Source organism: Haliaeetus albicilla, chromosome 2 (genome assembly GCF_947461875.1).
Source record: "Haliaeetus albicilla chromosome 2, bHalAlb1.1, whole genome shotgun sequence".
NCBI classification, from domain to species: Eukaryota; Metazoa; Chordata; class Aves; order Accipitriformes; family Accipitridae; genus Haliaeetus; species Haliaeetus albicilla.
The window spans coordinates 64,968,345-64,986,065 of NC_091484.1; the positions used below are offsets into that span (position 1 = coordinate 64,968,345).

The following is a 17,721-nucleotide window of genomic DNA, read 5'->3' on the forward strand; positions in this document are numbered from 1 at the left end:
TAGGAGGGGATGCCCCTGCAGCCCGTGGTGAGACAGCAGGCTGTCCCCCCAGCCCAGGGAGGGGAGTGGGAGAGCAGATGCCCGCCTGCAGCCCGGGGAGAGAGGAGCCCACGCCGGAGTGGGTGGATGCCCCCGAAGATGGCTGTGATTCTCTGGGAAAGCCCATGCTGGAGCAGTCTGTGACTGAGGATTGGCCCACAGAAACAACCCATGCTGGAGGAGTTCATGGAGGACTGTCTCCCATGGGAGGGACCCCACGGTGGAGCAGGGGATGAGTGAGGAGTCCTGCCCCTGGGGGGAAGGAGCGGCAGAGACAACGTGTGATGAACTGACCACAACCCCCATTCCCCGTCCCCCTGTGCTGCTGGGGGGGAGAAGGGAGAGAAAACTGTGAGTGGAGTTGTGCTGGGAAGGAGGGAGGGGTGGGGGGAAGGTGTTCTAAGGTTTGGTTTTACTTCTCATTATTCTTGTTTTGATTTGATTGGTAGTAAATTAAACTGATTTTTTTTTTCCCCAAGTTGAGCCTGTCTTTTGCCCATGACCATAAGTGGTGAGTGAGCTGTCTCGACCCACGAGCTTTTCCTTATGTTTTCTCCTCCTCATCCCACCGGGGTGGGCGGGGGGGAGCAGTGAGCGAGCAGCTTCGTGGTGCTTTGTTACCGGCTGGGCCTAAGCCACGACACCCCCCATAGCAGACAGAGCAGGCCCAAAATCTTTGTGTCATCTGGTTCCACCCAATAACAGCTTTATAGAAGTAAGTTAAGAATGAATAACTGAACAGCTGCCCAAGGCGGCTCTAAAGTGCTGCTTTCCCTCGCTGCACATGAGAAGACAGCCATTAGCATTGCTGCTGCTAGGTTCACTACTCCTCAGGGGATGCTGCATTTGCAGAATGGCCTGGGTTTGTACTGGCAATATGCACACATTTGAAATTGCTTACATTTGGATGCTGTTTGGTGCTCAGTTTTGAGTTAGTGCTGTGTCTGTTATAGATTCTTCTCATCACGGATAATGTGTCTCTTGTGAGCATGAGTCCTATTCTTTATTTTTGTTTGGATAACACTTCTCTGAAAGTCAAAAGATTGCCACATGCATTTTTACACAGCAGTATATTGTTAAAAAAAATTAACAGCTAGAAGATGAACAAATATAAAACAATGGCAAATAACTATTATACTACACTACATTTCCACCCAGCAGTCTCTAAGGACTTCACAAACACTAATAAGCGCATCCTCAGATATTTGTAAACCAGAGAAATATTATCCTCTCTAAGGAAACTGAGGCATAAAGGTGATGATTGGCTAGCCCAAAATCAAGCAGTATGAGAGTGTTAGCACTTTAAACCGCCACAGTGCCCTAGCACCCAATCCTGTGTACTTCTTTAAAGCAGTTAGTGGAAAGAAAGGTTTGTACACATGACAGAAGGACTTTGGTCTTTATGCCACCTACTTTTAAGAAGCTCCTATCCATTCTGCCTGAGTATTAATGTCTGATCATGCTGAATGGCAAAACTTTAACTGACCTCACTCTGAGTTAATGCCATTTCAGCTACAATACTGGCCTTTCTTCTGAGAATGTCTAGGGAACTGTAGAAATGTAGAGTCAGCTCCTCACTCAGCTGATATAAATCACTGGTGTTCCACTAACTTCAGTAGAATGATCTTTGGACAAATTAAGAATATGGCCCATGAAAAACAGTTTCCTTTCTTTATGTATTTAAATCAAAATTATCTAATATCTTTCAGATGAGAAAGAGCTGAAGCTGGGATGTGGCAAGGAAGAATGTATTTTCCTTTCTATGCTGAGCATATGGGGACATGCAAAAGTTACCCAGTGATCAGATGTTTATTTTCAGACCACTCAGTTTGATTTCAGAGCATCAGCTGAGCTGTGGTCACACCTATGAGCATATTTTACTTTCTAATGTTGGGGGTGCGGGGAGGAGTAACTAGAGAAGGGATAAACTACCTTGTACGTCATATGGACTATCACAGGGTGAGAGTGTGCATATGGACAATTTCCATGGAGTAAGAGAGGTGCTTGAAGGTCACACTACAATAATTTATCTAGCTGCCTTGTGAGGCAAGTTCAAAAAAAAACCTTCCTGGAAAGCATAGTTACAGCAGGCAGAGGAACTGCTTAGCTTAGGCACTTTGCCTAAGCTTTTGTTCAAAGAGTAAAAGCTGGGAGAAAATGGATGTGTCAGTAAGTCCCCCAATATGCACATATATATATATATATGTATGTCTATATTGCAATTTGCAACTTGCAATCAGTAGGACAATCTAATTAATTTTTGCTAACAAATTTAGCTAATACAGTACCTAAAAACCTCTACTAGCATTTGTGACTAGTTATGCAACACCAAAGTAGGTCTATACAGTGTTTTTACAGACACTTCAGCTATACTAGTTTAGAAACCATTATAGATAAAGCAGTACAGTCCCTGCTACAAACTGCTGACATTAGCAAGGTTTATTCTGCAAAGTACTGACATAAGACATCTTTGTACTAGAATATATGTAACCCCCAGTGCGTGCTGAATTGTTTTAACTATACACAAACAAAACCTTAATTGAAAACATTAATCAGTACAAAAATCAGTGTATGAAGACTAGGCTTTAGAAGGTAAAGATACAAGTCTCAAGGAGTGCACAGGTACACTTAATTAAAAAGTGTAAAAATGTGCAAAGTAAAAATGTAATAGCCAGTAGAAAAAGCCTAATTGTCTGGGAAATGTGACACTGGCTCTTGGAAGTAAGTTTTAAGTTTAGTTTGGGGGAGAGCTATTTATGTGGGAAAGGCTGAAGAGCACTGGTTTCTTGAATAATGACATGCTATGATGGGAAGAATAAGAAGCAATTTGGGCACTATTAGCTACACTGTTCAAGAGTAATAAGGAACTTGAAAATGATGTCAGAGAAATTAGATAAAGAAGACTATTATTCTGTTTGAAGGCCATAGCTGTGGAGGATAAATGAAAATGGAAACCAGTAAGGAATATAATACAATACGCTTACGGTATTTTGTGTTTGAGCTATTAGCAGGTGCAACATTATTGGCATCAGCGGGGCTGTCTTCACTTGCTTCCCAGCTCAGTGTTGTACTGTATCTATTTTATATACCTACATTACATAGTGTATGTGCTATTGAAACACAACAGAAGACTTTTGAAATGCATTAGAATGTTAGACTATATAGAGTGGTTAAAATGTGTACCTGCTTTAACTGCTTGCCATCTGAAATACAAGGAGATGAACCTAAATTGTCTGCTGTAAATGCATGTAAAGAAGTTTTGGATTTAAGCCCAGATATGAATATACAAATAGATAAAGTTTATAGAATTGTGACACAAAGTCTCAGGGGTTTTGTGGGAATGTCAAAAAACACTCAGCAATCAGAACATATGCCTGCCATGTTAATATATCTTATGCCTCTGTCTCTAAAAAAGATTATGGAGATGGTTGTGAAACAGAAAAAAAAGAACTTTTATTTAAGAGCTACCTTTGCATATTTTTCCAGACTTAACTAAAGCTACTCAAATGGAGCGACAGCCTAGAATTTCCTCTAAGAAGGGTTTTTAGCATGAGGGATGTAAGCCTCTCATTTTGCATCTGGCAAAGTGGAGTGATCGCTATGGAAATAGGCAGCGTAGCCTACGTTTCTGCATGGTGATTCAGCTAAAGCTTTTCTCAATTGCTGATCTGCTTCCCTTGTTACAGATGAATACATCAGAGGAAAGTCAGTAGAAGTTGACTGGCTTAATGACAGATTGGCACAAGATCCTATAACAAGGCAAACTTTGATTCTTACTCATGCACTTAGCAACTTGTCCCAAACCTTCACTATTATGAGCTAAGATTCTGGAGAAGAATTGATAACTTATTTATGGTGATTTATGAATTGAAGGGACAAAAAAGAAGGAAGCTGAATTTTCTACTGTATTGTAAACTAATCTGCAAGCATCTGAAATCCATTGTTATAAAAAGTAATTATTAATTTGTGTAGTGCCATAAATGTATGTCCTGACTATGAGCCCTGCACAAGTGAGTCTGTTGTTTTAATTGACTTCAGCGGGACTGCTTATGTGAACAAGATGAGCAAAACTTTGGCTGTTAGGGAGCATTTCTCAAAGCTTGAGGCAGAATAATCACACAGGTGTGAACAGACCTCTCTATTTTTCTCTAGGTTACTAACTTCCAATTTAAGAAGGAGTGTTGCAAAAGAAAAGAAAAAATACTATCTGTAGCTTCTTTTCCAACATGAAAAGCAGTGGGGCACTGCCCCAGCACAGGACTGAGCTGTGAGGGCAGTGTGTGCCCACCCCTGCAGTGGGGTGCTCCAACCCTCCTCCCACCCCAGAGCTCTGATGGGCTGTGTCTTCAATGAGGGTATGGAGCAGCCCACAGTGCAAATATACAACAGAGCCCCAGCTGCTGGGAGTGTAAGGAAGGGATTAACCCAGGCTCTCATTCAGTGTGAGGCTCAGCCCATCTGTATTTAGGGGAGGCATGGGGCATGTGGCCGCTGCAGCTCCACATCAGCATGGAAGGCAGCAGACAACCACCCAGTTTCTCCTATACAACAGCTGGTTATTGTGCTTCTGGGATGTGCATAGCTTCTTCTGGAAGAAATCACATCAAATGGGTGTCTCTTCCACATATGGAGATATTTTCTCAATGGTCCTTTTGAGCCATCTAAATTCTTCATTTTATAGCATTACGTAAAATACTTGTAATGCTATTAACATGCAAGATGAGTTTAAATATGTACAATCCTTTTCTGTTTAAATGAATTATTATAAAGCTCACACAGTTCACAACCAGCTTTGTGGATCACAGAGTTTCACAGTACCTTATGTGTGAGAAACAACCAGAAATTTGATTTTTTGAGGTTACGTTTTCAAAAACGTTTGATATTACCCATGAAAATCAATTTCCTCCATGGAAGTTTAGGACTTGGGAAGGGGGTTATTCTCACATTTTTGTGAATTCCTACAGAATAACAAATGACCTATGCTCCCAAAAAGTTGGCAGGTGACTTATTAAACTTCCCTCAAATCTCCTTCAGGAAGTTCATTAAAACTCTATTTGGAAATGGCCAGGTGCTTGCTTCCCACAGTGCAAGAGGGAAATCTGTCACCCTGTTTAAAAAATTGTTTGCTTACTTGGGATAAAGAAATAATCATTATACCAAGCTGTGTGGTTTTGTGATGGAAAACCATGGCCTGGTGAGAAAAGTGCCAAGGTCAATGCAATGAAAGACCTGTAGTGAACTCAGACCTGATTTCAGAAGTCAGTGGTGGATGGAGGCCAGGAGAACAAAGTCTTTTCTGTGGTTCACTTGAAAACACTTTTTAAGATTCTGGATGAAAATAACTCTCTAGCTTAAAAGAGTTTTTAGCTTGAAAAAATATCATTAGAAAATATTTTTATATGTTTTATGAGGATCACTAAGGCTGACAAAATTACCTTGTTTGACACTGGATCCTGACCTAAATACTATGGCCAAGTCAACTAACAGGAAAATGGTAGGGCTAAGCCTTTTTCATTCTTTATTCTGCCAAACCACTGCCTCTTGCAATCAGGATTGATTACAAACACCCAATTAAGAGGCATTTGGAACATGATCTGAACACTAATCCCGTCTCTTTTTCTTTTTATACCTAATTATCAGCCTTAAGATGGGTATTAGAGCTTTAATTAGTAGATTTACTTTAGGAACTTCTACGTAAACTAGGAAATCTATACTATATGCCTAAATGAATGTATATATGCACAGTCTTAGAGAGGTTCATGTAACACATATGCCTATATCCAAGTAGTTCTGTGTGATATATAAGTCTAGACATATACATGTGAGTGCATGTATATCCTGTTTTCAGACATAATTTCATTCTTTGGAAATACTACAAAAGAAAATAATTGAATTTGGTTTTACATCAGCTGTATAAAAATCTCTGTATCATAATTATGAAATTATGATCCAATGTTATAGCTTGCAATAAGCTATAATTAAGAAACTAATTTTCAGCAACACATAGGTTTTTGTTTTAATTACATTAGCAGAAGAGAGGGGGGAGGAGAGGAGAGCAGAGTGGGGTTGACTGAAAACACATTGAGTGTTTCATAGGGCTAATGCCAATGACTCTGGGCTTCAATTTAGAAAGAACTCAGCCCTCTGTTCTGGATTTGTCTACTTCTGTCCACAGAAAGGATGAGGGATTAAGATCATGGGAATCCATATTTGACCCTCAAACTTTTTCCTGTCTGAATGGTATCTGGTTGTAGCACATCAGGACAGAATTCTCCCCATAGGTCACTTAACTGTCTGGATTAACAGAAACACCTGCATATATTTGTTATTATAATTTTAGTGCACTACTGTACAGGGACCCAAGTCAAGACTTTATTGTGCCAGGGAATGCACCCATACACCTAGAGTACAAAACCAGGCTCTGCATCCAACACCTCAGCCCTGAAGGGAGGCCAGCACAGACTCTCTAGCTATGACCAGGCAATTTGGTCATAGTCTCCCTAATACCTTTTCCTGAGAAAACTCAAACTGTTACTCTAAGAAAGAATTGTTAAACAGTTTGACAATAGAGCCTTTCACAAGAGTTAACTGCTTGAATAAACAACAAAAGAGTCAGATTATTACACTGTGTAATCAGAAGACCAATATAATTTCCAGCTTCTTTCAACTCTTATTTAGTCTCTAAAGCACAACAAAATAAGAGCATTATCTTTAGGTACTTGCATCTGATACTTGTGTGCCATGCTGAATCCTGTAGCAAAGAGCACATACTTGTATATACTTTCATGATCCAGAACTTTTCATTTAAGAAAAAATATTATTTTTGTGTGTGTGTCTGTGTGGTAACATGCTCCATGTCTACTGCAACAAGTGTTTTTTGCTTCTCTGATCCTGTGAAGTCTCTGGGCTGACTCATTCCCTTGGCACAGTTTAATGTAGCCTTCCAGAGGGTATCGAATAGCAGTGGTCACCAGCAGGGCTCTCTGGAGTCTAGCAGCACGCTCCCCGAGAAAGCCTTTCGGGTGCTTTATATAAAGTAGAGAAATGCCCTCAAAGTGCGCCCAGAAACATGAGATATCACATGGCCCCCAAATCCACTGCAACGACTCATCCTAAACTATGCCAAAAATACCTGTTTCTTGTTTGGGGGACAAAATGAAGGATGGTCCGTTTCATCCCATTAGTACTCCCAAATAATCTCTCAGTAACCCCAAACAGCTTTTGAGGGACAGATTTTTGAGGGAGACAAGGGCGTGGAGATGCCGCCCCTTTGGCCCAGGTACAGCCTTCCCAGTGGGTCTGTCGGTGCTGGGCCCACATCCCACTCACAGCTGCGTGGAGCCTGGCTTTGACAGAGAGACATTCAGGCCTTTGCCAGCCTCCTGCAGTGAGGTGCATGAGTGGGGCGGCTCAAGGTGTGTGGGCTGGGTGATTTAGTTAACTTAAATCAGCAAACACAGGAGTGTGGGCCTTCCTGGAGCTGCCCTCCGCAGGTGAGGAGGGGGCATTCCCGTCTGGCTCCGGTACCTCGTCCTGAGGCAAATTGCTAAAAGCCTGACACTGATGCCCAGAGGAATGGGGCCAGGCCATTAAAACTGTATTTCTGTCTGAAAGCTCAGAGGCCTTAGGTCCTTTGGACTTCTCTGCTCAACCATGGACAAATTTGGTCCTTGCCTCTCACAGGCCTGAACGACTCTGCTCCTTTGCTAGCTCTGCTGCTTACCTCGTGTTGTCAGCTGCAGTTGCCCCGCTGCCTGCCATGCTCAACAGCAGCAGAGGGAGAGGGAACTAGGAAGCTCTGACTGACATTTGCCTTCAAAACAACTGATACGGTTATAAACCAGTCCCACAGGGCCTGCGCTGCACCCCTCCTCACAGCCTGAAAAGAGTCACCGGAGACAGCTCCGTGGAAGCGGAGGGCAACGATAATGGGGTTGCCCTGGGCTCAGACCCCCCCTTAAACACCTGAGATGTCCTTGGGGCAGTTTGTGGGAGCAGTTCAGGGCTGGTAAGCCCAGAGCTAGGCTCTAGCCGCACCTCTAGGGAGTCAGAAAGCAGTTATCATGTGTGCAGCCATTGACAGGACCCTTCTGACAGGCAGCCCTGTCAGTGATGTCCTTTACTGGCGGTTCTCCTCTAGGCAGGCAGCTAGGCCATGTGCACCGCTGCATTGCCACAGCAGCTCAGTGCCATCCGGGGCTCCTCTAACTCCCATCGGCTCGACCCAAAGGGCTCAAACTGCCTCTGCATGAGAGAAACACGAGGCACAAGGTCTGCACAAAGCCCGCCTCGCTGCATGGAAGAATAGGAATCAGGATTTAGACAAAAGTAAATGAAAGCCTAAACTTTGCAGAAACTAAAGAAAGGCTGAGCCATGGCTTGCCTAGCTCCTGTTTATTTTACCAGCTTCAGTTTGTTATACCTGCAGATTTATAGCATAAATCCACTGACATTATTTAGAAATAAAATGGATGGATGGGTTTCTAACATCATTCAGGTCTACAGGAGTTCCATGGAGCTATAGTTTCACTCTGTAGGTTTGGAGAGCTATGCCTTCCTCCTTACTCAAGGATCTGGAGGGGCTGTTTTCTTCTATATAAACAAACATAGGTATTTTTTGCTCTGTATTCTATAACTTGACTGCAATTTCTATACAGCTCTAATCTCATCAGTGTAACTAATCCCTGGTAAATGTAATATAAAGAATAATTATCTGTGACATCTCTCCTTCCACAACTTGAATGTTTCCAAAATGGGCAATTTTTCCATTCCAAGTGATTTGACAGCATTGTGTATACACTCTTTAATTGTCAAGCAAGGATGATATTTACTCTCTATGTCTATAAATGATGGCCAATAAAACAATTGTGCTGTGTGGTATGTCTATGAAAACTTTGTAAAACAATACAGTCAAGTCTGGCAACAAAGTCAATAATTTGTCAGTAAGGAAACCACTATTGGGCTTTCTCTACCCAACCCTCCACCTTTCTTAAGCCCTTTTCTTCTGAAGCTTCACATTCATTTTCTTAATGTTTTTAACCTAGTGTCTGTGAAATTTTTATTGCTCCCTAGATAATGACATCTGATCTGAATGTAACCACACACCTCTTTGCTCAGCAACATTTGTCACAAACCATTATAAATTATCATGCTGATAGTGTGCATTGCTGGGAAACCGGAAAAGTTCCATAAATTCAAAGTACTGTATCAGTGACATTCTTGTTTATTATCTAGGTATAAAGTTTTACTAGATTCAAGATGGCTACATTTACACAGTAGGATACTTCAGCAACACGAGACTTGTACAGCTTGCACTAAGTGCTGAAAAGCATTTACCACATGCAACAAACACTGGAGCATTTAAACTAATATGTAGCCATATGTTTTGTCTCTTCTATTCATTTTAACCATGTTCCTGACTCCAAAAATGCATGGCTGTTATTTGGGCTTGCTTGAGAAAAGGCAAAGTGGCAAGAAGAAACTACTTTTCTCTTGAAGTACAACCATAATTCCTGTTTCTTGGCCTCCTGAAGAGGAGGCATAACACTCATTAAAGTTAAAAGTTAAAAAGAGACTGTGTATTTTTTCATTATGTATGTCCTTGATAACAATCTGTGGTTGACATGATTGTATACTTCCTGTCAAGACCCAGTATTTCCATTATGCTGGTTCAGTAGTTCTGGCTAGAAGATATTTTATTAGATGAACCTAGCTTGTGTGAACATATTTTTAATTATTTGCGTATCTTTATTCTTCAAAACTGTGAAAGTTGAGTCCTTTGGAATGCCTCCAGAGAAACAGGAATTTTCATCATGTTTGCTTGAAATTTAAAACAACTCAAATGGTTCTGATTGTCAGAAAATCATACATATATGAATTGTATTAAGAGTCATTTGAGAAATACTTATTCATTAAAGCGTAGCATAATAAGTAGGTAAATCAAGGGCATATTTTTAAAATTCATTCCAAACCCTAACATACAAAGAGACTAACTGGGAACAGCTTCAGTACAGCTAATGCTTAAATTTGCTGCTTTTGAGTCTCCTCAGAGAATCAACCTTTCACCACTTTTACATTTCAATACATCTAGGCCTCTATACAGAGTAATATTTTTAAAAGTTAGATAAGGTCTCTTGATTTTCTTGTTGGCACTACAGAACAAGAAGGTAACCTTTCCAAAGTCACATTGTTTCCCTCCCTGGGCTCCGGGGGTCCTTGTTATTAAAGTTGTTTTCAACACTAACTGAGGTCTAAGATGCAATGAACAGCATTATAAAGAGGATTTTGGGAGCTAGGCCAGCAAACTAATCTTGTCTTCTAGTCTACTCTAATTGTATGGGGCATTTTTTGTTCCCAGACATGAATTCCCCTATCTCTCATTTTCTATCTGCATTTCATATTTAAGTGCTTATTAATTTCCAGTGCTAAACCTTTCAATAAACTAGAGTGTAACCTAAATTGCACAATTCTAGATTGCAGACCGAGTTGCTAATAAACTAAGTATATTAGGAAATCAAAATGTACTTAGCTGCAAAACCAAAAAATCTTGTGATATGTTTTATTGCATTAATCTCCTGTTGTATCCAATATTTGGTACAAGGAATGTGAATTTTGTAAGTAGACGCTGAAATTTCAAACCACAGAGATTGTTGACAAATTCCTGTTGATGAAATCATTTTCTGTTATTCTGGTCCTAAGTTTTTTTGGCACAAATACAATCCCTCTCAAGTTAAAAAGAACAATTTTAAATATCAGTGAAGTAGCAGCTGAGTAATTTAGCTTAGCCTGGAAGATTAGCATTTCAGCATAGACCAAATAATGGTAAAGTCATCACCATCGCACACTGCAAAGACAATGAAAACAACCCTATTTAGAGACTTCCTTGTACCCACTACCATCTCATTATTTCACTGGCCCCCCTTTCAGAGGAAGAAATAATGCAGGGGGAAGAGTGGACAATGAATATTGAGAAGGGAGCAATGGAGAGAGGGAATCAATCCCTTCCCTGGACCCAGTTCAGCTCAGTCTAGCACTGTTTAGCACAACACTATGCCACAAAGATTACTTGTTCTTCAAATAATTGTATGCTGTACACCACTTTACTGCTGTCAAAGACCGTGTTGGTTTTACAGCGTTTGAAAAACATGTGTTCTAGCAAGGAGCAAAAAGGATTTGACACTGAAATATGCTTGATTTAATTTCCTAATCTTTATGTAAGAGACAGAGAGACAGACAACCATTTTAAAGCATTAGCACTGTCCCACAGAACGAAAGCAAAACCTGCATCAGGAAGACACACGGAAGTGAATAATTGCCTGAGTACAACAAATTAAAAATTAAAGAATGGGAAGCCAGCGTGTGAGCATATGGCATGAATATGAGCTGCAGCTCTAACACCACAGTAAAAACTCATTTTAACGAAGAAACGGGTTAGTTTTATGAGCATAGGGTTTTCCTGTATTATCACTCAACTATGGTACGGAAATGCTGATGTATAAGAGGTTATAAAAAAAACCAACAAAAAAGCAGCTAAGCACCACACTGCATCATTAAAGAACTTCATTTTAGAGGGAAATCAATAATTGGGATCTAAGTAATCAATTTATTAAATAATAGGAACAAAGATGTGCATGGTAAAAATTAAGTGCTTGAGTACAATTGCTCTCTTTCTCTAAGTCCAGTACTCTAACCTCTTGGTCTGTTACAACCACTCCTGACGATGCTGAACATCATTTTACAGGACCAAATCCTGTAAAATCTTGACTACTCCCATGAAATGCCAAACCCCAATGGCTATTGAGTTTAATCTCTTTCTGACATGCAGAGGAAACCTTGACTGGTAGCACTGATGAAAAATAACTCCCTCTTGCAATTGTCGTAAGGAGATGAAAAAACCATGATACTCAAGAAATTTTAAAATAACGAATCACTAAAATGAAACAAATGAAGTTAAATGAAACAAATCACTTTCTTCATGAAAGAAGTAGGTTGAACTTAGAGGGCTTGTTGAAGAAGAGAATCATCTGACCTTGTGTTGCCTTGTGCAAGCTATGTGGTTTACAGATTTGGGGAAAAGTGGAGAACAGCTTCTGGGAGGCTCTGACTCGCCTTCCCACTCCTGGAAGTAGGTGGTCAAAGGGAATGCAAGCACAGGGGAGCAAAGGGAGCCTCAGCTATCCCCTTCCTCTGCTCAGGGCACTAGTGTAGAGCAGGAGGAGGGGAAAGAAGAGCTACTGGCTATAAATCAGCAGCAAATGGAGAAAGGGGGAAGTACGACTGTGAGTCCTGCAGTCCACTGCCCCTTAATGGGTGAGAGTAAATGCCAGACTAACTGCGTTAAGAGGATTTGGCAATTTATAAATTGCCTGTTTCTGCCGTAGGCTGTTTGTAGCGGTGGGGTTACAAAATGAAAGGGGACTATTTTTTAAAACTCCAAAGACTTAGTCAAAAAAGCAAGCAGGCCAACAAACATGCAGCGGTGCCTCACTCCTAATCGGGCCCCCGTAACGCGCATCAGCACCGTCGTCCCATCTGCGTGCCCACCAGGCAGAGAGAATTCAAGTATCCTTTATAACGCTCCAAAAGTTGGCGTCCCCACCAGGCAGAGAGAATTCAAGTATACTTTATAACACTCCAAAAGTTGGCGTCCCCCCGCCCCGAAGGATGCTCCGCTGAGCGCCCCCTGCGTCTTGCCACAGCAAACACCGGCCGCAGCCCCTTGGCAGCCACGGGGGGGCCGGCCCCGGCCCCGGCCCCGGCCCCGGGCGCGGCGCGGCGCCCCGCGGAGCGCAGCGCGGCGGGGGATCCGCGGGCGCGGGGCGGCGGCCGTCCGGCAGGTGGCGCCGTGGCGCTCCGGAGCGCGGCGCCCGCACTTACTTGCAGTCGCGGTCCTCCAGGTCGAAGTGGGGGTTGAAGTTGATCATGATCCTCTGGTACGGCTCCGGCGCCTGGATCAGCCACTCGCATTTTTGGCTGGGGTGGTAGGACTGCGGGTAGCCGGGAGACGTGAGGTACCCGGGGTTTAAAATTTTGATCGTGTCGCCGCATTTATCTGCAGGGGAAGCAAACAGGTCGGCTTTTCTCAGTTCTCCCCCCCGGCAAGGACCCGGTTTCAGCCCGCAGCAGCGAACCAGCCGACCGCCGTGGGAATTCTGGGCGGGGGGGTGTGGGGGGGTGGTTTGCAGCCTTCTTCAGGCAAACTTTCGCTGCATCCTTATGCCTTTAACTCAAAGGCATTTCTGCTACATTTTACAGGAGGGAAGAGGCCTGCCTCTGCGTGCCCATCCGTAAGTCCAGCAGTTGGACAGGCAGCAGAAGGTACCCCATTTCCAAACAGTACCCTTTCAAGAAGCACCCCCCTGCCCAGAGCAAACAGTGCCCCTTACAGTGTTAAAACCTTGCATCCTCACAACAGTGTTAATGTTGGCTCAGAAGGGTGTCTGGGACACAATTGTCTCCAAAAAGTATAATCTTCTTAAGTATGAAGTTTTAAGGAAAGCTGGGAGAAGAGCTAAAAGGATGCCATTTGACCCCCTGCCCAGCTATGGGATAAGCCTGGTCTGTGTCACTGACCACTGGGATTGTCTTGGTGGATCCAAGCTCATTCGCAGCAGACCCTCCCTTTGTTTTATCAGTCCATAAATCTAGGCAGGTTGAAACTATCTGTGCTCTTCAAACCCAGGGTAGCAGAGAACAAAGTGGTTTTAGTGAAGCAGAAATCATCCACTATTTATTCCTTCAAGGAAGTTTGCTCATGCTTGGAGACTGCATCAAAGTAATGGAGCAGAACAACATCCTTTCCTCTTCCCTCCATCCCTTCCTCCCCCCCTACAACAACAAAGATTTATTTCTAATAGCAAAATAGTTGCAAAAGTTTCACCAAGTGTGACTGTGAAATGTGGCATGCTGCATCTTGCTCCTTTGGCCAGCATTGTCAGGGTTACATTTTAAGGTTTATAGGAAAAATAAAAAGGGACAAGAACTCCAACCTACACAGTCACTCACTTCACTGTCCAGTGCAGGTTTGTGTTATCACTTCTTTACTACTATGGATTTCTTTCTATAGACGTTCAGGGAGGAAAAACTTTCTCCACACATTGATTGTTTAATTTTGAGCAATAAAATATGACAGTAAACTACAGACAGGAAGAATGTCCACATTAAAAAGCAAGACTGTGTATCACTGCATCCCAATAATGGTGTATATAGGCTGCAGTGCTGTATCTAATACGTTGCCTGTGAAAGCAAAATGGCATTCCTTGCTCTCAGCATGAATTTATAAATGTAGGGGATTTTATTGTAGGAAAAACAGGTCAAATGGAAATGAATGAGGAAGCGCACATCAAAAATGCATAAAGCTACACACTTTATAAAAATTATTTGCCATAAATTAAGAGGGAAGGGGACGAGACGTACTCAGGTGTATGGTTAAAACCCAGATACTGCTAAGCATGTTGCTGGGAAAGGCTATCTTATTATTTATTTCTGCTTTGCCTTTGCAAAAAAGGCTGTTTTCCTCTGACCAGAACAAAAGGCGTTGCAGCTCAAAGCTCAAAAGCTGTCACTGGTGATCTTGCTAATTCACTGTCTGGGGCTCTCAGGGAATCTTGCCTTTTCCTCCTCGTGTAAGCACACTCAGAAAGTGATCCTGTCTCATTAAGCCCACTCCAGCCCTGCAAATAACATGGCAGAGTCTGGCATCTGTTAAATGCCTGAAATAAAGCAGTGCTGCTTCTAGTCACTTGACAGAGTCACTTCAGAGGACGCTGAGGTGGACTCACTACCACCAGCACTCCTTAATCTGCGACTTCTGGGAAAGTGACAGTGTAATAAGATAATGCGGTCTGCTAGACTCCCTGGCTCTGTGCAATCTCTCTCACACTTGATTAAGAAGAGCAGTTTCTAATGACTTCGGACCATTAGCTCTAAATAAGGTTAATGAATTAATTTAGCGGACACTAGTACTGCACGTAGGTGAAGGTGGCATTAGTAGGTCTGGTAGGTTACAGAGGAGGTTAATGGCCTTGGTGACTCCAGCAGGGCCACCACATTAACAGCTTGTGGCCCAGCAACCCACTCTACTCATTTTAAAGGGGAGAAATGATCAACAAGAGCACCGGGTGCCCTCCTTCCACCCCTCAGAGGGTGCAGGACTAGAGGCAGTCCTGGTTTATGTGGGGGCCAGGGAGGCAGCTGCCTGCACCCCTCACCTGGGCCGGGGGAATGAGCAAAGTGCACCTCTCAGAGCATCCCCAAGTCGGGTTTGGCGCACGCCTCTAACGCCTTTGCTCCTGCACCGCAGCACTGGAGGAGGCGGCTCGTCCTGATTAAATTAAGCAGCTTCCTCAAAACATATTGGGAAAGAGATTAACTTCCATCATAAACCAGGCGATTTTAATACTCTCTCTTCCATGACACTCCACTTGTGGTCCCTTATTAAAACAATATAACAGCGTAAGTGGAGGATGCTCTCTTCTTTTAATTACTTTGATTGAAAACCCAGTCAGGCAAAAGTAAATATTTGATAATTAGTTAATAATAATTGCTCAGGATTTGTCGGGAAAGTAGAACTCGCACGAGCCATTTCATGTGCAAGAGCTAAACGTCAAGCAGTCCCACAATTAGACCGTCTTTAAAAATGCATCATGCAGTGAAATATTCACGGTGCTCTGGCATTGTTCGGGGAAGGAGGAGCACGCTGCTTTTAATTAGTTGTATTTTCAAGGGCTGCCTGATAGTAGACTAGCTACATCAGTCTGTTGTTACGGGATTTCTCTCTTGGAAGGGAGTCTTGAGCCTTCACAGAAAAGCTCAGCTTCTCTCTTGGCACTGTGTAAGTTGCACGTAAACTGCAGACTGGGGAAAGGGCTAGTCTAGTGGTCTCTCCGTTTGAAGACTACTCGCAGGTACACACACAGCTACTAAAGGGCACGATAATCTGAAGTCTTACGCTTTGGAAAAAGAAAGGGGGGTGGGGGAGAAAGCCTTTCCTTTAAAGTGTTCATTATCTTTCAGATATCGAAGGCGAGACTTATTTAATTGCCTATGCAGGAAACACTATTAAGATAATTGGCTGTCCTGATCTAGTGAGAACGAGCAGCCTGCTTTATACAACAACCCAAAAGAGCAGAGAATAAACTCGGAAGGCGATGCCGGGGCGGGCGAGCCTCGGGCGAGGACCGCGCCGCCTCCCTCCTCCGGCAGAAAGTTCCCCCCGGCCGGGCTCAGGTCGGTGCCGGCCCCATCGTCCGCCCCCCGCTCCGGCAGCCCCGGAGCCCAGGCCGAGACCCGACGTCCCCCGTGACACTCACCGCTTCGCAGAGCCCTGGCGAGGGTGAAGGTGAGGGCTGCACAGTGCAGGAGAAGTCCCCAATCCATTTTCCCTTCCGACAGCAGGGAAAGGAGGAAAAAAAAAAAAAAATAAAAAAAATAAACGCCCTCCAAGCACAACTCTTCCTAGGTCTTAAATCCTCCGGCCGGAGTCAGGAGCAGAAAGCGCGGTCCGCAAGGGCAGTCCCGGGGGCAGAGGGAAGCTGGCTTCTTTCTGTGCCTCAAGTCGCCCGCATCCTGTCATTTAGCTCCGGCTCCCTCTCCCTTTCTCCACACTTGTTCCTTCTCCAGGCGCCGCTGCCCCTGCCATTCCCAGCAAGACTAGAAAGCCAAATGAAAACGAGGGGAAAAAAAAAAAGAAAAACAAAAACAAAACCAAAACCCAACAAACACACAAACAAGACAGACAAAAATCCTGGCGGCTGCTGGCACCTCCGGAGCGCTCTGCCGGGGCGGGCTCCGGGAGACGGGGCGGGGGTGCTCTGCGGAGAGGAGAGAAGGAAGGGAAAGCGGCCGTGAGCGGGGACCAGCCGGGCGCTGGAGTTTGCCAAACTGCGTCCCCCCCCCCCGCGCCTGCCCCGCTCTCCCGCGGCCGCGGCTCCCGCGGGGCCGGCAGCCCCGGGGCGGCGGTGCCCGGCACTGCCCGGCGGTGCCCGGCGCCCCGCACTCACCTGCCCCGGCGGGAGGCGGGCGGGCGGGCGAGCGAGCGCGCTGCCGCCGCAGGGACTCCCGGCCGGCCGGGGAAGGGAGAAGCGCCCGGGCGGCTCCTGCTCGCAGCCTGAGGAAGAGGAGCGCAACTCAGCGGCAATAAGAGAGGCCGAGGAGCCGCCGTCTCCCAAGCCCCAGTCCCCTCCCCCTCCCCGCCCCCCTCCTCCTCCTCCTCCTCAGCCCCCCAAGACATCGGCAGCGCGGAAGAGCCAACAAACAAACACGGCGAGCCCCGGCCGTGGCGCACAGCCGGGGCGGGGGCTGGCTCTGGGGGGACGCGGAGGGAGGGGGGGGGGGGAAGAGAGGCGGCCTCCCCCCGCCGCGGCAGGTAGAGCCGAGCCGGGCGGAGGCACCCACCTGCGCCCCGCCGCCCCCGCGGGCTCCTGCGCGGCCCCGAGCGGCCCGGCCCGGCCCGGCCGCCCCCCGTCTCCCCGGCCCCACACGCAGACACGCGTACCCCTGCCCGCCTCCCGGCCCGCTCCCTCCGCCGTGACCCACGCCCCGCGGGCAGCCTGCCCCGTCCCCTCCCGGGCCTCCCCCTCTGCCACCTTCCCCCCCGACCCCCTTTTTTGTTTCGCGCGAGTGCGCAGCCAAGCACCCGCCCCACGCGTGTCTGTCGGAGTCCCTGCTGTCCCCCGGTAGGAC

The 17,721-nt window shown here is 45.1% G+C and overlaps 1 protein-coding gene across 3 annotated transcripts in view; it reads right to left on the reverse strand.

The window, feature by feature from the left end:
* Nucleotides 1-17,199, reverse strand: part of NRP1 (neuropilin 1) — a 116,663-nt gene extending 99,464 nt beyond the window's left edge. For all 3 annotated transcript variants that reach the window (XM_069778105.1, XM_069778106.1, XM_069778104.1), the window contains exons 1-3: nt 17,040-17,199; nt 16,350-16,850; nt 12,916-13,090 (exon numbers count right to left, since the gene is read on the reverse strand). In XM_069778105.1, coding sequence (XP_069634206.1) covers nt 12,916-13,090; nt 16,350-16,416 — 242 coding nt within the window. In that variant the 5' untranslated portion in view covers nt 16,417-16,850; nt 17,040-17,199. The remainder of the gene's footprint in view (nt 1-12,915; nt 13,091-16,349; nt 16,851-17,039) is intronic.
* Nucleotides 17,200-17,721: the final 522 nt, after the last annotated feature.